This window comes from Hydra vulgaris, chromosome 09, assembly GCF_038396675.1.
Source record: "Hydra vulgaris chromosome 09, alternate assembly HydraT2T_AEP".
Classification (NCBI taxonomy): Eukaryota; Metazoa; Cnidaria; class Hydrozoa; order Anthoathecata; family Hydridae; genus Hydra; species Hydra vulgaris.
Genome location: NC_088928.1, coordinates 2,005,001 through 2,025,000, shown reverse-complemented (window position 1 = coordinate 2,025,000; position 20,000 = coordinate 2,005,001). Strand labels below are relative to the sequence as shown.

Genomic DNA, 20,000 nt, shown 5'->3' with positions numbered 1-20,000 from the left:
CCTTCTCCAGAAAAGTAAACCCCTCATTAGTCGTATAAGCAAAGAAAAACTTTTAGCATTTGCAAAACTGCATATTAACAAGCGCGAGGCATTTTGGAACTTAGTGTTATGGACTGATAAGAATAAATGTCAAATACTTGGCTTAAAAAACAACAAAGAGTTTGGCGCAGACTTTGTGATGCACTCTTAGATAGAAATCTTAAAAAAACAGTCTAGCATGGAGGTGGTTCGCCTATGGCTCGGGGATGTTTTGATTCAAATAGTGTGGGACGACAGGTGAATGTTGAATGTATAATGACAAGGAAGTTGTATGTTGAATGGCTTTCAAAAAATTTATGTCAATCCGTTTAAGAATTGATCGCAAATTTTTTTTTCACCATGACAACGACCCTAAACACACATGCAAAGCGACACAACAGTTCCTCAAAAAAAAGTAAAGCTAACATCCTTAAATGGCCGCCACAAAGTCCAGACCTTAACCCTGTTGAAAATATATATGGGCAATTTTGAAATCTAAAATAATTTTAAAATAGCTCATTTCATTTAATAGAGTTACTTTTACAATGACTTAAAAAAAAATATAAATATTTTTTTTCTTGATTACAATCAAATTTTAAAAAAACATACAATTTTTGAAGTTATGTAGATTCCAACGTAAATAATTTTGTTTTTATTGTTAGAGTTCTGAATTTATCAAAAATGTTAATGCTATACATGTATAAATATATATATATATATATATATATATATATATATATATATATATATATATATATATATATACATATATATATATATATACATATACATATATATATATATATATATATATATATATATACATATATATATCTATATATTTATATATATATCTATGTATACATATATATATATATATATATATATATATATATATATATATATATATATATATATATATATATATATATATATACGTATATACATATATATATATACGTATATACATATATATATATATATACGTATATACATATATATATATATATATATATATATATATATATATAAATATAGACATATACATTTTATGGAAGTCAAATTTCACAGTTAAAAATAGTCACAATTCCATACATAAATTAACTAAATTAAACTTACTTGAATAGTTGTAACTATAAACCATCAATTTAAATCATATATTGTACTTTGCTCATAAGATGAAAACCAGTTAAAACCATATCATTCCTCTATCTTTGATCCACCAGAACTTTAATAAATAAACTTTCACCCAAAATCAAATTATCACATGTCAAAAAAATTTAAACAGTATTATTAAAATCAGATATGACTAATAGTTAATATTAAGTTTTATTTATTCTTCACCATATAAAAAGTTAAATGCAAAGAGAAACACAATCATTCACTAACATAATTACTTTCATTCTTTTTTGGAGTCCTCTGTAGTCGTAAAATTAAATCCTTCGCCTACTTCTGTATCTAATAATAGATACTTATAAGTAATTATTTAGTAAAACAAATATAAACAAAAATGTAAAAACTAAAATGTAGACCCAGTGCAAACAGATTACGATATATATCTAGGCAATCATAATACAATAAACAGATTCAAAATTTTACTTATCCCAAAATAAAAATAAGACTTATTAGATGTTTAATTGATATAGTACTTCACCGTTAATTATAGAAGTTTATTTGATATAATACTTCACCATTAATATAAAACTATAACAATTTTTTTATTCATATAAAACAATTAAAATAGCAATGAGTACTGTAAAATTTAATGACCTCCAGTAACTTTAAATCTTTTAACTCTAAGCTTGTTCCATGAATAATCAATTGGAAAACTATTATAGGCAGCTTATATTGCATGAACACCAGTTGACAAAAATAACCAACCATCTTCTACCCAACAACATACAACAACTGCCTCTGCTTCAATCTGTTTTTAAAATAAACAACTTTAGCCCAAGATTGTGAAGTCATTGTAATAGATCATCTAAAAAAAAGGCATTATTTGTTTTATTTACATTTATATATAAATATATATAACTATATATATATATATATATATACATATATGTTTATATTATATATATATATATAATATATATATATATATATATATATATATATATATATATATATATATATATATATAATATATATATATATATATATATATATATATACATTTATAAACAAATATATATGTATATATGTATATATACATATATATATATATATATATATATATATATATATTTATATATCACATATACACACATACACACATATATACATATATATATATAATGTATGTATATATATGTATATATACATATATATATATATATAATATATATATATATATATATATATATATATATATATATATATACATTTATAAACAAATATATATGTTTATATGTATATATATATATATATATATATATATATATATATATGTATATATTATATATACATATATATATATATATATATACATATACACACACATATATATATATACGTATATATATATATATATATATATATATATATATATATATATATATATATATATAGTGTATATATAAAATGTATATATTTCTGATATATATATATATATATATATATATATATATATAATATATATATGTATATATAAAATGTATATATATATATATATATATATATATATATATATATATATATTTATATATATATATATTCATAATTACATGCATTAATACATAATACTAAAATAAATAAAAATACATATCAAAGGTATGTAATAAATAATAAATGTTAGAATTATATTTACAACACTAACTCTAAAATTAGGACTAGAAATATAAACATTATATATACATATATAAAATGTATATATTTCTTTTATATATATTCATAAATTTACCCATATATATATATGCATAAATACATATTATTAAAATAAATAAAAATATATGATAAAGAATAAATGTTAGAATTAAATATACAACACCAACTCTATAATTAGGACTTGATACTTTTCCTATTAAAATTAGAAGTTTTTCAAAAAAATGGAAATAAAGTTTCTTATCCAAACGTGTTTTTATAAAAAAAAAAACTTAATAATGCATACTTTCATTATTGGTCGAAGATTTTATACTGAATATTTGCTTGATAATTAGGGTAAGGTGTTTAAAGTTTTTCAAATATATAAAAAAATTAGTCTGTGAACAGACTAAATTTAGTCTGACTTATTATGTTTTATTAATTTTGATATTACTTAAAACATCTGAATCTTATTAAAATTAAGTGCTATTTTTAACTTAGAAATAACATATTTAATACAACTTTGCAATTTATTAAAATGGTCATTTTAAAATAAATAAATCATCAACAAAAATAACCTGAATAAACCGAATATACTCTGAGATTTATGTATATTATATACAATTTGATGCAAAATCTAAAGGTTTTAAATTAGCCGCAATAAAAAGAAGTTATAAAACATAACTTTATCAAAATATTTTTTTTATACCATCTGCATGCATTCTATTAAGTTTTCATTGCCTTTTCTTTACGGCAAATTATTTTTGTAATGGCTAGTTAATGAGACAATAATTTTCAATGTGTCACTTCCTCAACGTTGTCAAAACAACGTTTAATTTACGTTGGCAAAATAACACTTTTTCAACGTTTTTTAACTACCACATTTTCAACGTTGGTATATGTAACGTTGAATAAGCGTTGTTTCATAAATAGCTTAAATACGTTGAAAAAGCAGCTAATGTCTAACGTTGATAAACCTTCAACTTTGCGACGTTTTTACAGTGATTATTTGCGTACTTTTATTCAACGTTGAATAAACGCGGTTTTTTGAGAAGATAATATAAGTTGATATTTATACGCTTATTCAACGTTGAAAATGTGACGTTTAAAAAGCGGTTTATTTTTAACGTTGATGAAGCATAGATTTTGAATCGTCTTTAAAATGGCTTTTTGCGTAAGGTGATTCCACGTTGAATAAACGTCTTTTTTTGAGAAGCTAAAGTACGTTACAATTTCAACGCTTATTCAACGTTTAAATTTACCGCGATTTAGTATACAATAACAAACATTGATTCAACGTTGAAAGCGCGTTGTTTTTGTGACTGTAACGCTTTTTCTACGCTGCGACCGGTTTTCAACGTTGATTCAACGCTGACATGTTTGCTGGGAATGACCATTATATTCAAGATTCAAAATAGAGTAAGATTTCTTTGCAAATAGTTCTGCTTTATTCTCGGGGGGAAGTAAAAAGATTAGACCCATTGGTTAGAGATTAAATATTAGACTTACTTTAGTTAATGACACTGATGAAGACTAACCAAAAGTCTCTAGAATCTAACACCTGAGATAAGACACAAGATTTAGTAAACTGAGATTAACAGAGTTTAACATCAGACAGGACTATTTTAGTCTGCATAATAATGCAAAAATAAAAGGACATTTGTTTTTAAGAGAGATGTTCTTGTAAAAAAAAAAGATGAAAAAATTGATTAATTTTTAATAAAGCAACTACTCAAGATGGTGAAAATTGTGGAGCAGAATGACGCTTGAATTAAAATTGAAGAGTAGGAACAAAAGCTTCCAAACATTTAAACCAGAAGAATTAAATGCTTCAAAGATGCGCTTTATGCATACATATTATGGATATATTCATGTTTGCTATTTATTTAGATGCTACATACAATATTCTTTTATTGTTATATAGACTTTGGTATTTATATGGTGTAGTTTTTTCTGTAAGAAAAGATGATCAAATGGATGTATGGTGTGACTCTAGCAAGACAAGTAAGGGAGGCATAATCTTAGACAGATTAGAAAAAATGTTGTTCAAGCAACGTTTGTTAGTGAAGATTAAAGTGATTTAGGTAGTAGCTTTAGTAGAAAATAGTAGTGGTAAAAGTAAGAAAACTTGAAGAAAGTGTCTCATATACTGTATGAATGAGCTTTAGTTAAAAAAAAAATAATGTAGATTGTTTGTATAAAAGAAACAGCATAAAAGCGGAAGGCTAAAGCCTGATAATGATAATTATGATGATGATGATAATCATGATGATGATCATCATCATGGTAATGATGACTATGATGATCGTGTTGATCGTAATGATGTTTATATATGCATATATATACAAAATTTAGGATAATATAAAATACTTTAGGATGTATAAATGTTTATGTAGCCCCGGTCACAAACCCGGCCCCAGCTATATTTTATAAAATCTGTCCCCGGTCAAATATCAACCCCGGTCACTTGCTACGTAACAAACCCAGCATGTTTGCTTACAAAAGATTTTTATTAAACATTCAAAAAAAATTTAAAAAAGGCTTTTTTAAAAGAAAATTAAGTATGTTCATTCTTAGGTCAAATCTAAATATTTTGCAAAAAAGTTCATAAATTATGAACAAAAATACCCCTACAAGCTCTCTGTCTCTGCCCAAACATGATACCAATGATTTATTAAAATAATTAGTCTTACTCTCTTATACTAATTTTTTTTTTTAAACTTTATGTACAGTTATTCAATTTCATCTAAAAATTTCTAAAAATCTATAGTCGCTCTAAAAATTTTGACATTTTTAAATTTAATGATTTTATACTTAACAAAGAGTCCGATCCGGATCAAAGTTATTTTAGTGAAACAGATGCTTTACAAAGCAACTGCAGCTATTTTTATACTTTTGAAATAAAAGAATTTCTTGAGCGTGATAAATTTAATGCAATTCATATAAATATAAGAAGTTTAAAAAAAAAATTTGAAAATCTTTGCAACAGTTTTGAGGAAAATCTAACTATTTTTAGTGTAATTTGCCTAACTGAAACCTGGTGTAGTTCTGCTGACTCAAATTTAGATAATAATTTTAAAATACCGGGCTATAATTTAATTTCATTAGGGCGGAAAACAAACAAACGCGGCGGTGGTTTAATTATTTATGTAAAAGAAAACCTACGGTATTTTGTTAGGCATGACATGAGTATTTCTGACGTCAATATAGAGGTTTTAACGATTGAAATATTAAGTAATAAAACTAAAAATATTGTAATTAGCTGTTGTTATCGCCCACCTACTGGCGAAATTAATACATTTAGTTCATTTTTACATGACGATATTGTAAATAAAATCAACCACGAAAAGAAATTACTTTACATATTAGGTGATCTGAATTTAAATTGCTTTGAGTATCACGTCAAAAAAGACATTAATGGGTTTTATAATGGCCTATTTGAAAATGGAGCAGTTCCTCTAATAAACAAACCAACAAGAATTACTCAAACAACAACTTCCTTAATTGATAACATTATAACCAATGATATTTTTAATAATTCGCTTAAAAAAGGCATTATTAAAAGTGACATATCTGATCATTTCCCTATTTTCTTCTCAATAGATATTTATGCGAAAATTTTATGTAATGAAAAAAAATCATTTAAAAAACGACTTTTTCATAATAAAAACCTAGAATCTTTTAAATATCAACTTTCTTTAGTTAATTGGGACATTATTAACTTTTCTGAAGACATTAATTTAATATACAAATCTTTTTTTAAAATTTTTTATGAAATTTATGACATCAATTTTCCCAAAGTAGAAATAAATTACAAACATAAAAAAATTAAATCGCCATGGATTACTAAAGGTATTCTAAAATCATCTAAAATTAAACAAAAACTTTATATTAAATATTTAAAATTGAAAACAACTGAGAGTAAGACCAATTATAAAAATTACGTAAGACTATTTGAACGCCAAAGGAAAAATTCAAAATTAATATATTACACTAATTTACTTGAAAAATACAAGTTAAACTCTAAACGCACTTGGCAACTATTAAACGAAATTACGGGTAACACTAAAAAACATCGCAATCTTTGCCCTCAGTTATTAAAGTAGATGATAATTTTATTCTTGATCAAAAAACAATTGCTTCCGAATTTAATAAATATTTTGTATCTGTAGGACAAAACCTAGCCGAAATAATTCCAAACCCTAAAAAATCATTTAAGGCAACATATGACCCTCTTAACTCGTATCTAAATTTTTTTGATTTGTCTTTTGAAGAGTTTGAAAGTGCTTATAAATTGTTAAAGTCAAATAAAGCAGTTGGTCCAGATGATATCAATGGGAACGTTATTATAAACTGTTTTGACGTTTTAAAAGACATACTTTTCCAAATTTTTAAATGCTCTATTAATCAGGGAGTTTTTCCTGATGATTTAAAAATAGCAAAAATTATTCCTATATTTAAAGAAGGAGAAAAAACTAATGTTAAACACTATCGTCCAATTTCTATCCTCTCTGTTTTTTCTAAAATTTTAGAAAGAATTTTGTACAACAGAATATGCAATCACCTTTTATCAAACAAATTGTTATATAACATGCAATATGTATTTAAAAAAAATAATTCAACAGAGCATGCAATTATTCAGCTTACAAGAAGTATATCAGACTCATTTAATAATTCTAAATTCACATTGGGAGTATTTATTGATTTAGCGAAAGCGTTTGATACCATTAATCATAAAATTCTTGCTAAAAAATTAAAATGTTGTGGTATAACAGGCAATGTTTTAAAATTGTTAAAAAGTTATTTAACTAATCGCAAACAATTTGTTTACGCCGATGAAACATTATCATCAAATTTGTTAAATATTACATGTGGAGTTCCTCAAGGATCCATATTAGGACCTCTTCTTTTCCTTATTTATATTAATGATTTATACAAGGCCTCCGATTTAATAACAATTATGTTTGCTGATGACACCAATTTATTTATGTCACACAAAAGCATTCCTACTTTATTTAGTTGCTTGAACATCGAGTTAATCAAAATATCTGACTGGTTTAAGACTAACAAATTATCTCTTAACATTGGTAAAACTAAATGGGTTCTTTTCCATCCTCTTATCAAAAAACATAAACTGCCAATTAACATGCCTCATCTTGTTATTGACAATATACAAATTAAACAAGTAACAGTAACCAACTTTCTAGGTGTCTGTATAGATGAAAATCTTACATGGAAAAGTCACATTAAAAACTTATCAAGTAAAATTTCAAAAAGTATAGGAATATTGTACAAAGCAAGAAATGTTTTAAATAAACGTACTTTAGTACAATTATATCACTCATTTATTCATTGTCACATAAACTATGCAAACATTGCTTGGGGTAGTGCAAAGAAAATTAAACTTAAACCTCTTTATTGTCAGCAGAAGCATGTAGCACCTCTCATATATTTTAAAGACCGTTATACTCATGCCAAGCCTCTATTATTTGAAATGAAAGTTTTTAATATATATGAGCTTAACATTTTTAATATTCTTTGTTTTATGTTTAAATGTAAAACCAATTCATCCCCTATTTCTTTCCATAATTTGTATTCATCGAAAGATAAAAATAAATACATTTTGCGGAATGATAATTTTATAAAGCAGCCCATTTTTCAAACAAATCTTTTTAAATTTTGTATTGATTATCGCGGACCATTCTTATGGAATAAAATAGTTTTAAAAAATTTTACTAAGGATTTTATTCATCAAAGTAACTACTTTTCTTTTAAACGAAAGCTTAACGAACTCATTTTTACAATTGAAGATGTAACAATATACTTTTGATATTTATTTTTTATTTTTTTAGTGATCTTCCTTTTTACCCCCTATTTAACTATTGATTTATAAAAATTATATATGCATCATTAACAATTGTAATATATAATAATGTATCTTGTATTTGTAACGGAATATTTTAGGTTTCTTACTTTGTTAACTTATTTCTTATCTTGTAAATATTTTATAAATTTTAACACGATCATTTCTTAGCGGTACTCGACGACAAGACCGTATGGTCTTCTACGAGTTCCCGCGTTCTTTTATTATTTAATAACGATTATTATATATATATATATATATATATATATATATATATATATATATATATATATATATATATATATATATATATATATATATATATATGTTTTTATTATTATATATTTGTATTTTAAATATTGTAACGAAATGCTTATTTATAATGTAATAAAAAGAACAAAAATAAAAAAATAAAAAAAATCTAATTATATCTTAGTATTCGAAAATTATGACCATATAAAATTAACAGCTCCCTCATTTTGATCAAATTTTGCGCAATACTAGAAAAAATATGAAAAATATTACTAGGTATTTTATTAATTATAATAAATAGTTAAAAAAAAAAAAAACTAATTTTTTTAAAATTTGTGATTTCATTCACAAATATATAGGTGAATATATTTAAGATTCAATTTGAAGTTTAAGTACCCAAATTTTTAAATATATGTATATATATATATATGCACGTTGCTAAACTTTAAAATTTGCTAGAGTGGCGGTAAAAATCATGACGCAAAATACGCCACCTAAAGTTAACATTTTGCTAAAGTGGCGGTAAATACCGCCGTACTAAGCCTTAAAATATGCTAAAGTGGCGGTAAAATGCAAATCAAAGCAAACCAAGACAAATAGCGGATATTTTACTTAAGTGGCGGTAAATACCGCCACAGAATTATTTATCTTGCTCGCAATACGGTTTCACTAATCTTAAAACATCGATGAGTGTCAATAAAATCTAAGTATAAAAATGATCAAAATACAAAAAATGGCACATTTTAAGCTTTTTATAATTTTTTTTTGAATTTTTAAACATAAGGTGGAAAAAGTTCTTTGTTAAATGAAATCGTAAAATGAAAATAATATTTTAAACTGACTTGGGTCAACATGTTTAATTTTTGCAATTTAAACATTAATATCCTTGATTGATGGAAAAATTGCTCCTTGATAGCTTATACAATTGCTCCTTGATCTACTTTCCCTAAATAAGTACTTTGAATACTTACCTAACATAATTACTAAACGTGCGTTGCCCGAAAAAACTGACTTGACTTTAAATTTTTTTTTATTCAACGCCAGTTAAGTAAGAAAAACTCTTCTGGTTCTTATTTTTGGTGAGTAGGAAGACAATAAGCTCTTTCATATTATAATGCCTAATATCGAACTAGCAAATTTGGTCGCTCCCTATAGGCAAAAGTATTGTTAATATGTTATTGCATATTTTAATACTAAATGAGGAGCTTATTTAGCAAACGCGCTGAGTCCGAGTAAATTGATTTTGATTAACCAACGAAAAAGGACTATTAGTAGTTGCGTAGCAACCAATATTTTTTCTAACTATTTTTACGACTAAGAGTCTTTTAATATGTCTAATAGATTTCAATATAGGGTTAAGTGACAAAGTTCCAGCGCCATTTTTACAATTTTGTTTGAAAAAAAAAGTGTTAACAAATAGGCCTATGCGACAATCATAAACTGTTAGAAAATTAATACTTTCAGCATTGAGGGCATAATTTTATTTCTTATAAGTAAAAACTGCACAGACAAAGATGAAAGAAGGTAAACGAATTTGACAAAAGTTCAGGAACTTTGACCAAATTTCAACCGTGAAGTTATCATTTATAGATTCTGGAATATTGCAAAATGGAAAGAATTATTCATATTATAAATTTAAACTTTGATTACAAGGTTAATTCTTAAGTCAATTTAAAAGCCACAATTCAAATATTGTAAAGCATAAAATATTTTAAGTCAATTTGTATTAAATGATGTAAACCATTTAACATAAATATCTTACATTTCTGGGTGTATGAATTACATGGCCGGAATAAGATCTTACTACCATGCGCAGTTAAGTAAAAAATACAATAAATAAAAGTGACTCAGCATTATCTCGAAGCTAAAATAATAATTTTTAGAAGTATATTAATAACTTAAAAACATAACATTATCTTAGGTACTTAAGATTTTATATTTTTACATCTAATCGCTTTCTTTATTTTAAAATTATTTATGTTATACTAGCAGTAAGCAACCCGTAATACGAGCTTGTAATAATTAAATAACAATTTAACTTGATATATTATATGAAAAATATAAAATACAAATTTATCTATATATAGGGCTGCCATTATCCCGGTTTTTCCGCTGAAGAACGCTATGAAAGTTTTAATTAGTTTAACGTTGTGCTCTCCTCCGTAAAAATCGGGACAATGGCAGCCTTATCTATTTAATATAATCTTTTTGGTTTAACTCACTTTTATTAATCTTGGCATTAAGTAAAGACCATGTAACCTAAGATATTATGTTCTTTTTAATAACAGCATGCACCAGAGAAGGAAAGCCAAGTACAACTTACTATACCTAAATAAATAAAAAAGATCATTTTGAACTACAAAAGCATTATTTTACATATTTATTATTGTATTTTAGAATAAGTAAGCTTATTAATAAAGGGGAGCATTATTTAACATATTATTGTGTTCATGAATTAGTGACTCGTAAAACATTTCTTAAACATGGTCATAATTATGGTACCAAAAACTACATAAGAGCTTAGTAATAATAGAGTGTTCCAATAATACTCTCCTTTATTAATAAACTTTCGTTAAACTGAGAGGAGACCGACTGTGTTTCAAAGCCACTGTGTTAAAAAAAAGTTACAACAAATTATTATATTCATAACTTAGGTTGTTTTTAATGACAATGGCAAAATAATATATTAGCACAAAATAGCTATAGCACAATTAACCATTAAAAAAAGACTTTTAATGTTACCTCAATAGTTTAGAATCTTGATTTTTTCGTAACTGTGAATAATGATTAACACAGCAAATTTCATATAATATAAATTTACTAAATTAAAACCATGTTTCAACAGTAAGCAAACTAATAAAGCAATGGCAACTAAAAAAAAACAAAAAAAACAATTATGTTTGAACATCAACAAAAAAAAAATAATAATAATTTAATTTTAGAATAATTATAATCAGTTATATGAAAGTTTAATAAAATTTGATTCGTAAAAAAATGCGGTGACTAATATTAGAACTAAAATATATACAACAAATCTGATAGTAATCTAATTAATTACAGTCATAAAAACTAAGTTATTATAATAATAAACTTATCAGTTGCGATATCGAAGAATATCTGAAAGTAATGAGAAACAAAAAGTTGAGTATAATAAAAAGTAGATATACATAAGGTTGAATTTCAATTCAATTATAAATATTAGCACTTATCTGATGGGTCCAAAAAATTATAATTGGTAACCTTGAAAGAAAAAAAAGAAGAAGAAAAAAAGATATGTAGCTTAACAAATTCTAGTATTTATATTTTGATAATGATTATAATAAGATTTATATTTGGTCTTAGTTCTAAAGTGTCTTAAGTAAAAAATAATTAACAGAAATTAAGACCACCTGGCACTGTGACCATTGGGATAACAATCTTCACACACTGCTAAGTAACACCGCTTTTAAAACATAAAAATAAAAAAATACCGAATATAAACATATAAACTTTGAACATATATTTTATTAACTATTAACATTTACTTTATTACACATGAAAACATACTTGTCATAAAGTATTAATTAACAACATTTGAAACTAAATTTGTGTATTTTTTTAAAAACATACCACTATATTGGGTTGCAGATAAAAAGTAATAAAAAGATTTGGTTTACCAGATCTTTTTTATTACTTTAACTTTTTAATTATAACCATAGTACTTTCATAGTTTTTTTTAAGACTTCCTAAGTGAATAGAAAACTATAACACACCTTGGTTTAACATTATGATTGTTACCAAGGTTGCTTACATCTTCATGTAAGGCATCATATTGCATGCTTCTCAGTTTGCTTTGGTTATTTCTATGAAAGACACTACTCTTCAATTTTAACATATGCATCAGCAGCATATCGCTGAAATAGTTTCTTGCCATGATTTCTAACCAATGTTGCATGTTCAGGGTTGCGAACCAATTATGCCATTTCTTGGAAAAAAAAAGTGAATAAGCTGTAGGATCTAAGTTAGCTGACATACTCAATATAACTTCTAAATTACCTTTTGGGTAAATAACTTCCCTGGAAGCAAATTCAATTTGCAGGGCCCTTATTCCATTGATATATATTGATATATCACTGGAATGTAAAAACAATGGAAAAAAGTTAGTATTTTACTAAATACTAACTAAACAAATATACTTATATTAATGCTATACTTTCTATAGAATATTTTACAAATAGTATATAAATATATATAAATAATTCTCTCTCTATAGATGTATGCTAAGTATATAAATATAAATTATAATATATAATTATATAAACACAAAATCTCATTTTTTCACATCTCATTTTAGTTTATGTAAAAAAAATATACTGAAAAGAATTCAATGTACTAAGCACATTGTTTGCACCTAAACTGTTCACTTGACTTTAGTTTCTTTTTCAGACCAGAGCAGGAAGAATGATACCAACTATTACAATAATCGCATTGAATCTAAGGAATTGTTTTAGTTCTTTTTTTGGGAAGATCATCAAAACCACATTCCTTGCAACTGTCATTTTGTTGAACTTGGATTACACTACTTTCCATTGTAATATTTTGCAGAGATTCTGAGGTCTTAGGCAATAAGGATGAAGGCTTACTTGTTTTAGTACCAAATACTTTGAATGCACGCTGTCTGGTTGCAGCTGGTCTGCCACGATCTTATGGTATTGTGCCAAAAAATAATTCTTCAGTAAAAGGTTTTGGAAATGGACACCGCTCATTAGATTGAGTTAATGCAACACCATTTGTTGAAGCCTCAGTTGTTTTAACAGTTGATGCAACATCAGTTATTGTAACATCAGTTATTGCAAAATCAGTTGATGCAACATCAGTTGATGCAACAATGGCAGTGTCAAAACTGCAATTAACAATTAGTTGTTTATCTAAGACATCAACATATTTTGAGGAACCTGAAACAACTGCATTGTTGTTTATTTTAAAATGAGTTGACTCAATGTTCTTTAAAGTTTTAAAAGCTTCTTCTGGAGTATTATTAAATATAAATTTCTGCAGACGCTCAATACTTTCGTACTATAATGGAAATGTTTTCTGCGTCTGATCAGCTACGTAAGATGCAATTTCTTTCATTAACAACATTATAGAATTGAACCTTGAGGAACGTGACAAATTTGGAGTAACATGCGGAATAGAGATGGTAGTGCTTTGTGAAACATCGGCCAAGTTTGGAGTATTATTAGACAAGAGCCACTTGCATTATTAATACTTAACCATTGTTGATAATATTAAATGTAATATTTAAAATGATAATATAAACACAAATTAAAGTTACCAAGATGGCCAAAAAACAACAAAACCTACCTGGAAGCAATTGTTTCTGGTCTGAATAAGTCTATTTCACAAGCAATCCATACCACAAACAAATGACGACAAGGTAGCCCCATTTCTTTTTGAAAATTGCATGAACAATAAAAATCAAGATCTATATAATATGCATTATGCATAGAAGGGCTGGTTACCACAAACCCTGATGTACTATGATTCTAGTGTATTAAAAGAAATGTAATTAAATAAAAAACAAGCTATAGGAGAGATTATTATAATACAAGCATTACTTATATCAATAAATGACAATTTAATTACTTCGCTAACAGTATACCCATTACAACAAGCCATCTCTACCTCATTCTGTAATAAATTAGAAGAATAACGAGTACATATCTGAAAATACTTTTCTAATAAAGGAGAAGATTTGTTGAGTGTAACATTTTTTAATGTATTTTCAAAATCCCGATGAGCAGATTCCATAGATCGGAGAGATGACATACCCAGTAAATTGTTCACTAATACATCCATATCAATTTTTGAAGAAGAAAATAATTTCTTTAGAGTACCATGGAAGCTAAAATAATGTCAACAATATGTATTGCTATGATTACCTTTTTCAAAAAAAAAGTTTTAGAACCGTGTTTCCACACTAGTGTGGTTTAGATGGTTCTCCAAAATGCCATTTAAATACCATTATGGAAGAGTTAAAGCAATTTTTTACTATGAAACGCCCCTTCTAAATTAAGTTGTACTGGATAACAAGTTACCAGTAGCAGCATACAACTTGACGAAACTAGTATATTAACACAGTATAACAAACGTTATTTTAAGTATATAGACAAGTATAATAAACTTTTGCACACAAGAAAGAAACAAAAATCAATTCTAGAAAACACAAGTTTTTAAAAAACTAAACCTCTTTATTCGATTATTTGTACGATTGCTAAGGTGACGTACATTTTTGCGACCAAAAGCTGATATAGAATCTTTATATGGTATCCAATTTTCCACAATATATTGGTAAAAACATGGTATATCTTTTAAATTTTCAATAGCTGAATTAAACTCCAATTCAGTATTGGCGTTTAGCATCTTTTGTGTATACTAAAAAAGGTAAATGATAGAAAAAATCAATATACAAACAATAATATTTATTAAAATCAGTTATCAGATCAATCATTGAAATGCTAATTCATCAACAAAAAATCTTGAAAATTTTTATAAAAATCAATAAAAAAACTTTAAACTCTTATTATTCATTTTGAAGCAAAATTATAAAGACTTACAAGACAACAAAACTCATTATGTGTCTGATCTAGGCGTAATAGATTTAAATACCTGTCTATTGCACGTAGGACATGGAAATAACATATCAGAATTTTAACGTTATTCCAACATTTACTAATGGCAATAATTTCTGCTAAATCTTTGTCTACAACAACACATTGTGTATTTGATAAATCATTGCATTCCGCAAAATATTCCAGAAACTGTTCAATGTGGATTTGGTCTTCACTTGTCATTATGGCAAATGCAATTGGCTGTTCAACGCCATCACAATCTTCCACCAACAAAGTGAACAGAGGGTAACGATAATTATTTGTCTAAACATATTTATTCAACATTTATAAACACAATCTAACATAACTACAATCCCTGGCATTATGGTAAGGAATTAGATATGTAAAACACAACTACATTATACTGAGAGCAAAATTGTCAATCTCTCAATCAGCAGTGCATCTCCACACAACCTTCATTTGAATTCAACGCTGAACTTGTCTCTATTCAAAATGTCTTGCTTATTAAGGACTTTTGGAAGGCATTAATAAGGCTTAGAGAGTGAGATTTTTTTAGTTCATTTTTTTAAATTTTTATAAAATTTGGAAAATTTATACAATTACTATTATTAAATCTTTAAATCTGTTTGATTTGTTTGTGATTATAAAAAATCTTTTTTTTTCAAAAAATCATTTTTTTTCAACAAATCATTTTGTTAATTTATTTATAATTTGGTTTAAACCAAGATTATTTCAAACATATCAATCCTGTTTTTTAAATTTTAACATATTAAGTTACATGCCATAAGAAGTAAAATACAGTGTATTATACAGAGATATTTAAATTAATATTTTTGAACCTTATAAGTGGCATCCATCTGAATCATTTCTCCATATTTGTAGAACAATTTTCTTTGCATATTTGTTTGAAAAAACAAACCTTGAAATTGATGATCTTCTGATTCTAAAAGGCGGAAATGAACATTTGGTAATGCAAGTGTAGAGCGTAGTCTTGCAGTCAAAGTTGAATCTAATAATACAAAAAATACTAAATAGAATGCATTACAAATAAAATAGTAACATGTAAGCATTAAACTTCATTTATTAACCTGATTTTACAAGGACTTGCTTTCGATTGTGCATATCTTTAACACGCACAGCTAAACCTTCCTTGTGTAATACTTGTGAAACAAGACTAGGATTTCCATTTATGGGTAACATGTTATCAACATCTTCAGCCAGCTTCCCCAAAGGGCGACGATGTTCTGGATATAATCTAATCAATTCTGGAGAAACATCATGATTGTGGTTTAGTTGTCATGTTGATACAACAAAGTTACCCATGACATGACTGAATCTGTAATTATATAAATAAACTGATTCATGAAAACATAAAATGAAACTTTTTGTTACAAAGTTTTTTTCAAAAAGTACTTTTTATAAGCAAAGTGTTGGTTTTCTTTTTGTTTTAAATTGTAACAGTTATGGCCCTACACTTGTGTAGTTTAGACGGTTTTAAATGTTACAGAGCAGGAGTAATATATATATTGCACTCTACCTTTGCTCAGTCAACAATGTCTTTGGATATAATTTATGGTTTATAATAAAATATAGCATAAAATAAATAAAAAATAACAAAAACAGCGCACCAAAAAGCGCTGGCCGGAAAGTCACTATTTGTCTGGCGTGCGTGATTTAAAAAATATCTGTTTTTTGTACTTCTTAATATAGAAAAACCTTTTAATGAAAAAAAAAACATTTGTTGCAACTTATAAACACGCTTGAAAATTATTGGCGAGCTCTAGAAAAAGCACTGACCAAAGTTTTGGCAGACGTGTGGGCAAATGCAAAACTGCAAGAGCGCAAAAGCGCTCGCCAAACGAAGAAGACTGGGTGTTTAATCATTCTAAATGACTTATGGTGTTTATTTATTTTAAATAACATATAGTGTTTATTTATTCTAAATGACGCATGGTGTTTTTTTATTCTAAATGACCTATGGTGTTTATTTATTCCCATAAATGACTCATGTAGTTAGTAAGTATTCTAACATGAAATTCAATAATAACATTTATAAATCAAAATTCTTACACAATGGTTATTTGCACAGAACATCCATTAGCAAAATTATGAGTCTAAAAAAAAAGTAACACAAAAAAAACGACATTAAAGCTTACAGATAAAGTTTGGATTAAATAAAAACTAAATAAATCAATGGTAGATAGGATTCATACACAAATAGGCTAGGTTATATAACATTGTGAAATAACTAAATATAAAAATATATTAACTATAAACATTGTTTTGTTATTACAACTACCTGACGCTTTCCTTTTCCTCAAGATTTAATTGCTCCAGAATGTTTACACTCCCAGTTTAATGACTGATACTGAATTTCTAATGGGAGCTGACTATTAGGGGAAACCTAAGAAAAGCAACGAAAAAGCATATTCTAATTATATTATAAATCAAATAAATTTAAATGATCTTAGTTAATGATCACCTAATATAAATCTAAAAAAATGTAAAATTTTATTATTTTATTAATCAGATATAACAATATATATGTTCTTGGTGATGTTGATAACCCACTATTTAAAAAAATCAAGAACATATCTAAACTTTTATTTTTTCAAGAGCCATAAATTGCTCTTGTTAAATTACTTTCGGAAAGTGTTGGCCTACTGCTACAGTATTACAATTTTAAAATGTAAGTGCCTGCATAAAACAACTTCCTTGGATATGCAATATATATATATATATATATATTGCAATTATTATAGTAGGGGGATATACCTGATATAAAATAATATCTCACTAATAGATAATATGTTAATTGCATATACCAGTAACGAAAATAATTACAGAAAACTCACGGTTATTCATATTCATTCATATATTCATATATTCATTCACGGTTATTCACCTCCACAGGGAATAAGAATTTACTTTGTATAACCCAAACTTCAAATAAGTGCATGAGTCTATTAAAAAAAGTTCGAAAATGAAAACTGTTTCAAATAACCGGGAACTTCAATAAGTGACCATTCCAATAAATGGAAGTCTACTGTAGTTTCATTAGGTGTGATGAATAAAAAGATATAATTTAAAACTTTGATTAAATTTTTCTGCCAACTGGCTATGATTAGAATACTTTGTTTTTTCACAGTCAACATGTTGATGTTTATAAACAATGCATGCATCTGTCCTAAATCAATAAAATCATTAACTTTTACATTCCATAGAAGCATTAGAAGTACAATGCATATACAAGATCCATATAGAAGCACTAGCTTGTGATGACACAAATAAAGGAACTTTTAAATTTACATCATAAATTCATCATTGTGTTATCACGAGTATTTAAACAACCAAAATAGAGAAAACATTTAACTGTATACTAGCACAACCTAAAGTTTCATTTCAAAAAAGATAACATTTCAAATACCTCATATCAAATTAAAAATCATATCATATAAAAAAAAAAATCATATCTTATTTGAAATTTCAAAAGACATGTTTTTAGAATGGTTTATGTTATTGGTTATGTTAAAAGTTTACTGTTTCCTTAACAACTCTGTGTGATTTACAATTTGGTTTCAGAAGAAACTATTCTACACCATTTGCCCTATTAAGTCTGACTGAAAATATTAGAAGTGCTCTAGATAAAGGATTGTTTGGCAGTGGTATCTTTATAGACCTTCGAAACCCTTTGATATTGTGGATATTAAAATTCTGTTTAAAAAACTAGCTTACTATGGCATAAAAAGAGTTTCAAATTCCTGGTTCAAATCTTTCCTTACAAATAGAAAACAGCTTGTGTCTGTCAAATGACGGAACTCTAATATTTGTGATGTCACTGTTGGTAAGCATCAAGGATCTGTGCTGGGTCCATTATTGTTTTTAATCAATATAAATGATTTATCCAAAGCCATAAAATTTTGTAGAGTCCAACACTTTGCTGATGATACAACACCTTGCTGACGATACAACGCTTTGCTGATGATACAACGCTTTGCTGGTGATACAACATTTTGCTGATAATACAACACTTTGCTGATGATACAACACTTTGCTGATGATACAACACTTTGCTGATGATCTTAATGAATCAATCAATAAAATAATAAATATGTCAACTCTTGTCTAAAAAAATTCTGCAACTGGTTAAATGCTAACAAAACTTCTTTAAATACAAGTAAAACTTAGTTGATTATTTTCAAACCAAGGTTAAAAAAACCTCATCACCAATTTAAAATAAAATTAAATGGGAAAAAACTTATCCCCTAAAATTTGCTAACTATCTTGGAATAAAGTTTAATGAAAATTTAACGTGGAATGATCATATTAATTAAACAATAATCTAAATAGATGCAATGCAATTCTAAGAATTGCATTGCATTTAGAAAGAATTTCTTTCTAAACTTAGACATCTTGTTGACAAAAATCCATTAAAATCTATATATTTTGCCTTA

At 26.1% G+C, this 20,000-nt stretch overlaps 1 protein-coding gene across 9 annotated transcripts in view; it reads right to left on the bottom strand.

Annotated features, from left to right (window-relative positions):
* Positions 1 to 20,000, bottom strand: part of LOC136084479 (uncharacterized) — a 26,703-nt gene that overhangs the window by 4,583 nt on the left and 2,120 nt on the right. Inside the window, exons 2-16 of one of the 9 annotated variants that reach the window (XM_065804473.1) lie at positions 17,846 to 17,950; positions 17,617 to 17,660; positions 16,635 to 16,882; positions 16,386 to 16,555; positions 15,584 to 15,849; positions 15,162 to 15,349; positions 14,561 to 14,819; positions 14,279 to 14,460; positions 12,325 to 12,377; positions 11,678 to 11,806; positions 11,158 to 11,263; positions 10,698 to 10,799; positions 1,789 to 1,999; positions 1,408 to 1,476; positions 1,138 to 1,246 (exon numbers count right to left, since the gene is read on the bottom strand). In XM_065804473.1, coding sequence (XP_065660545.1) covers positions 12,365 to 12,377; positions 14,279 to 14,460; positions 14,561 to 14,819; positions 15,162 to 15,349; positions 15,584 to 15,616 — 675 coding nt within the window. In that variant the 5' untranslated portion in view covers positions 15,617 to 15,849; positions 16,386 to 16,555; positions 16,635 to 16,882; positions 17,617 to 17,660; positions 17,846 to 17,950 and the 3' untranslated portion in view covers positions 1,138 to 1,246; positions 1,408 to 1,476; positions 1,789 to 1,999; ... (2 more) ...; positions 11,678 to 11,806; positions 12,325 to 12,364. Of the gene's footprint in view, positions 1 to 1,137; positions 2,000 to 10,697; positions 10,800 to 11,157; positions 11,264 to 11,677; positions 11,807 to 12,324; positions 12,378 to 14,278; positions 14,461 to 14,560; positions 14,820 to 15,161; positions 15,350 to 15,583; positions 15,850 to 16,385; positions 16,556 to 16,634; positions 16,883 to 17,616; positions 17,661 to 17,845; positions 17,951 to 20,000 lie in introns of all 9 variants that reach the window. The other 8 variants (XM_065804475.1, XM_065804476.1, XM_065804472.1 and 5 more) reach the window with 8 other exon arrangements.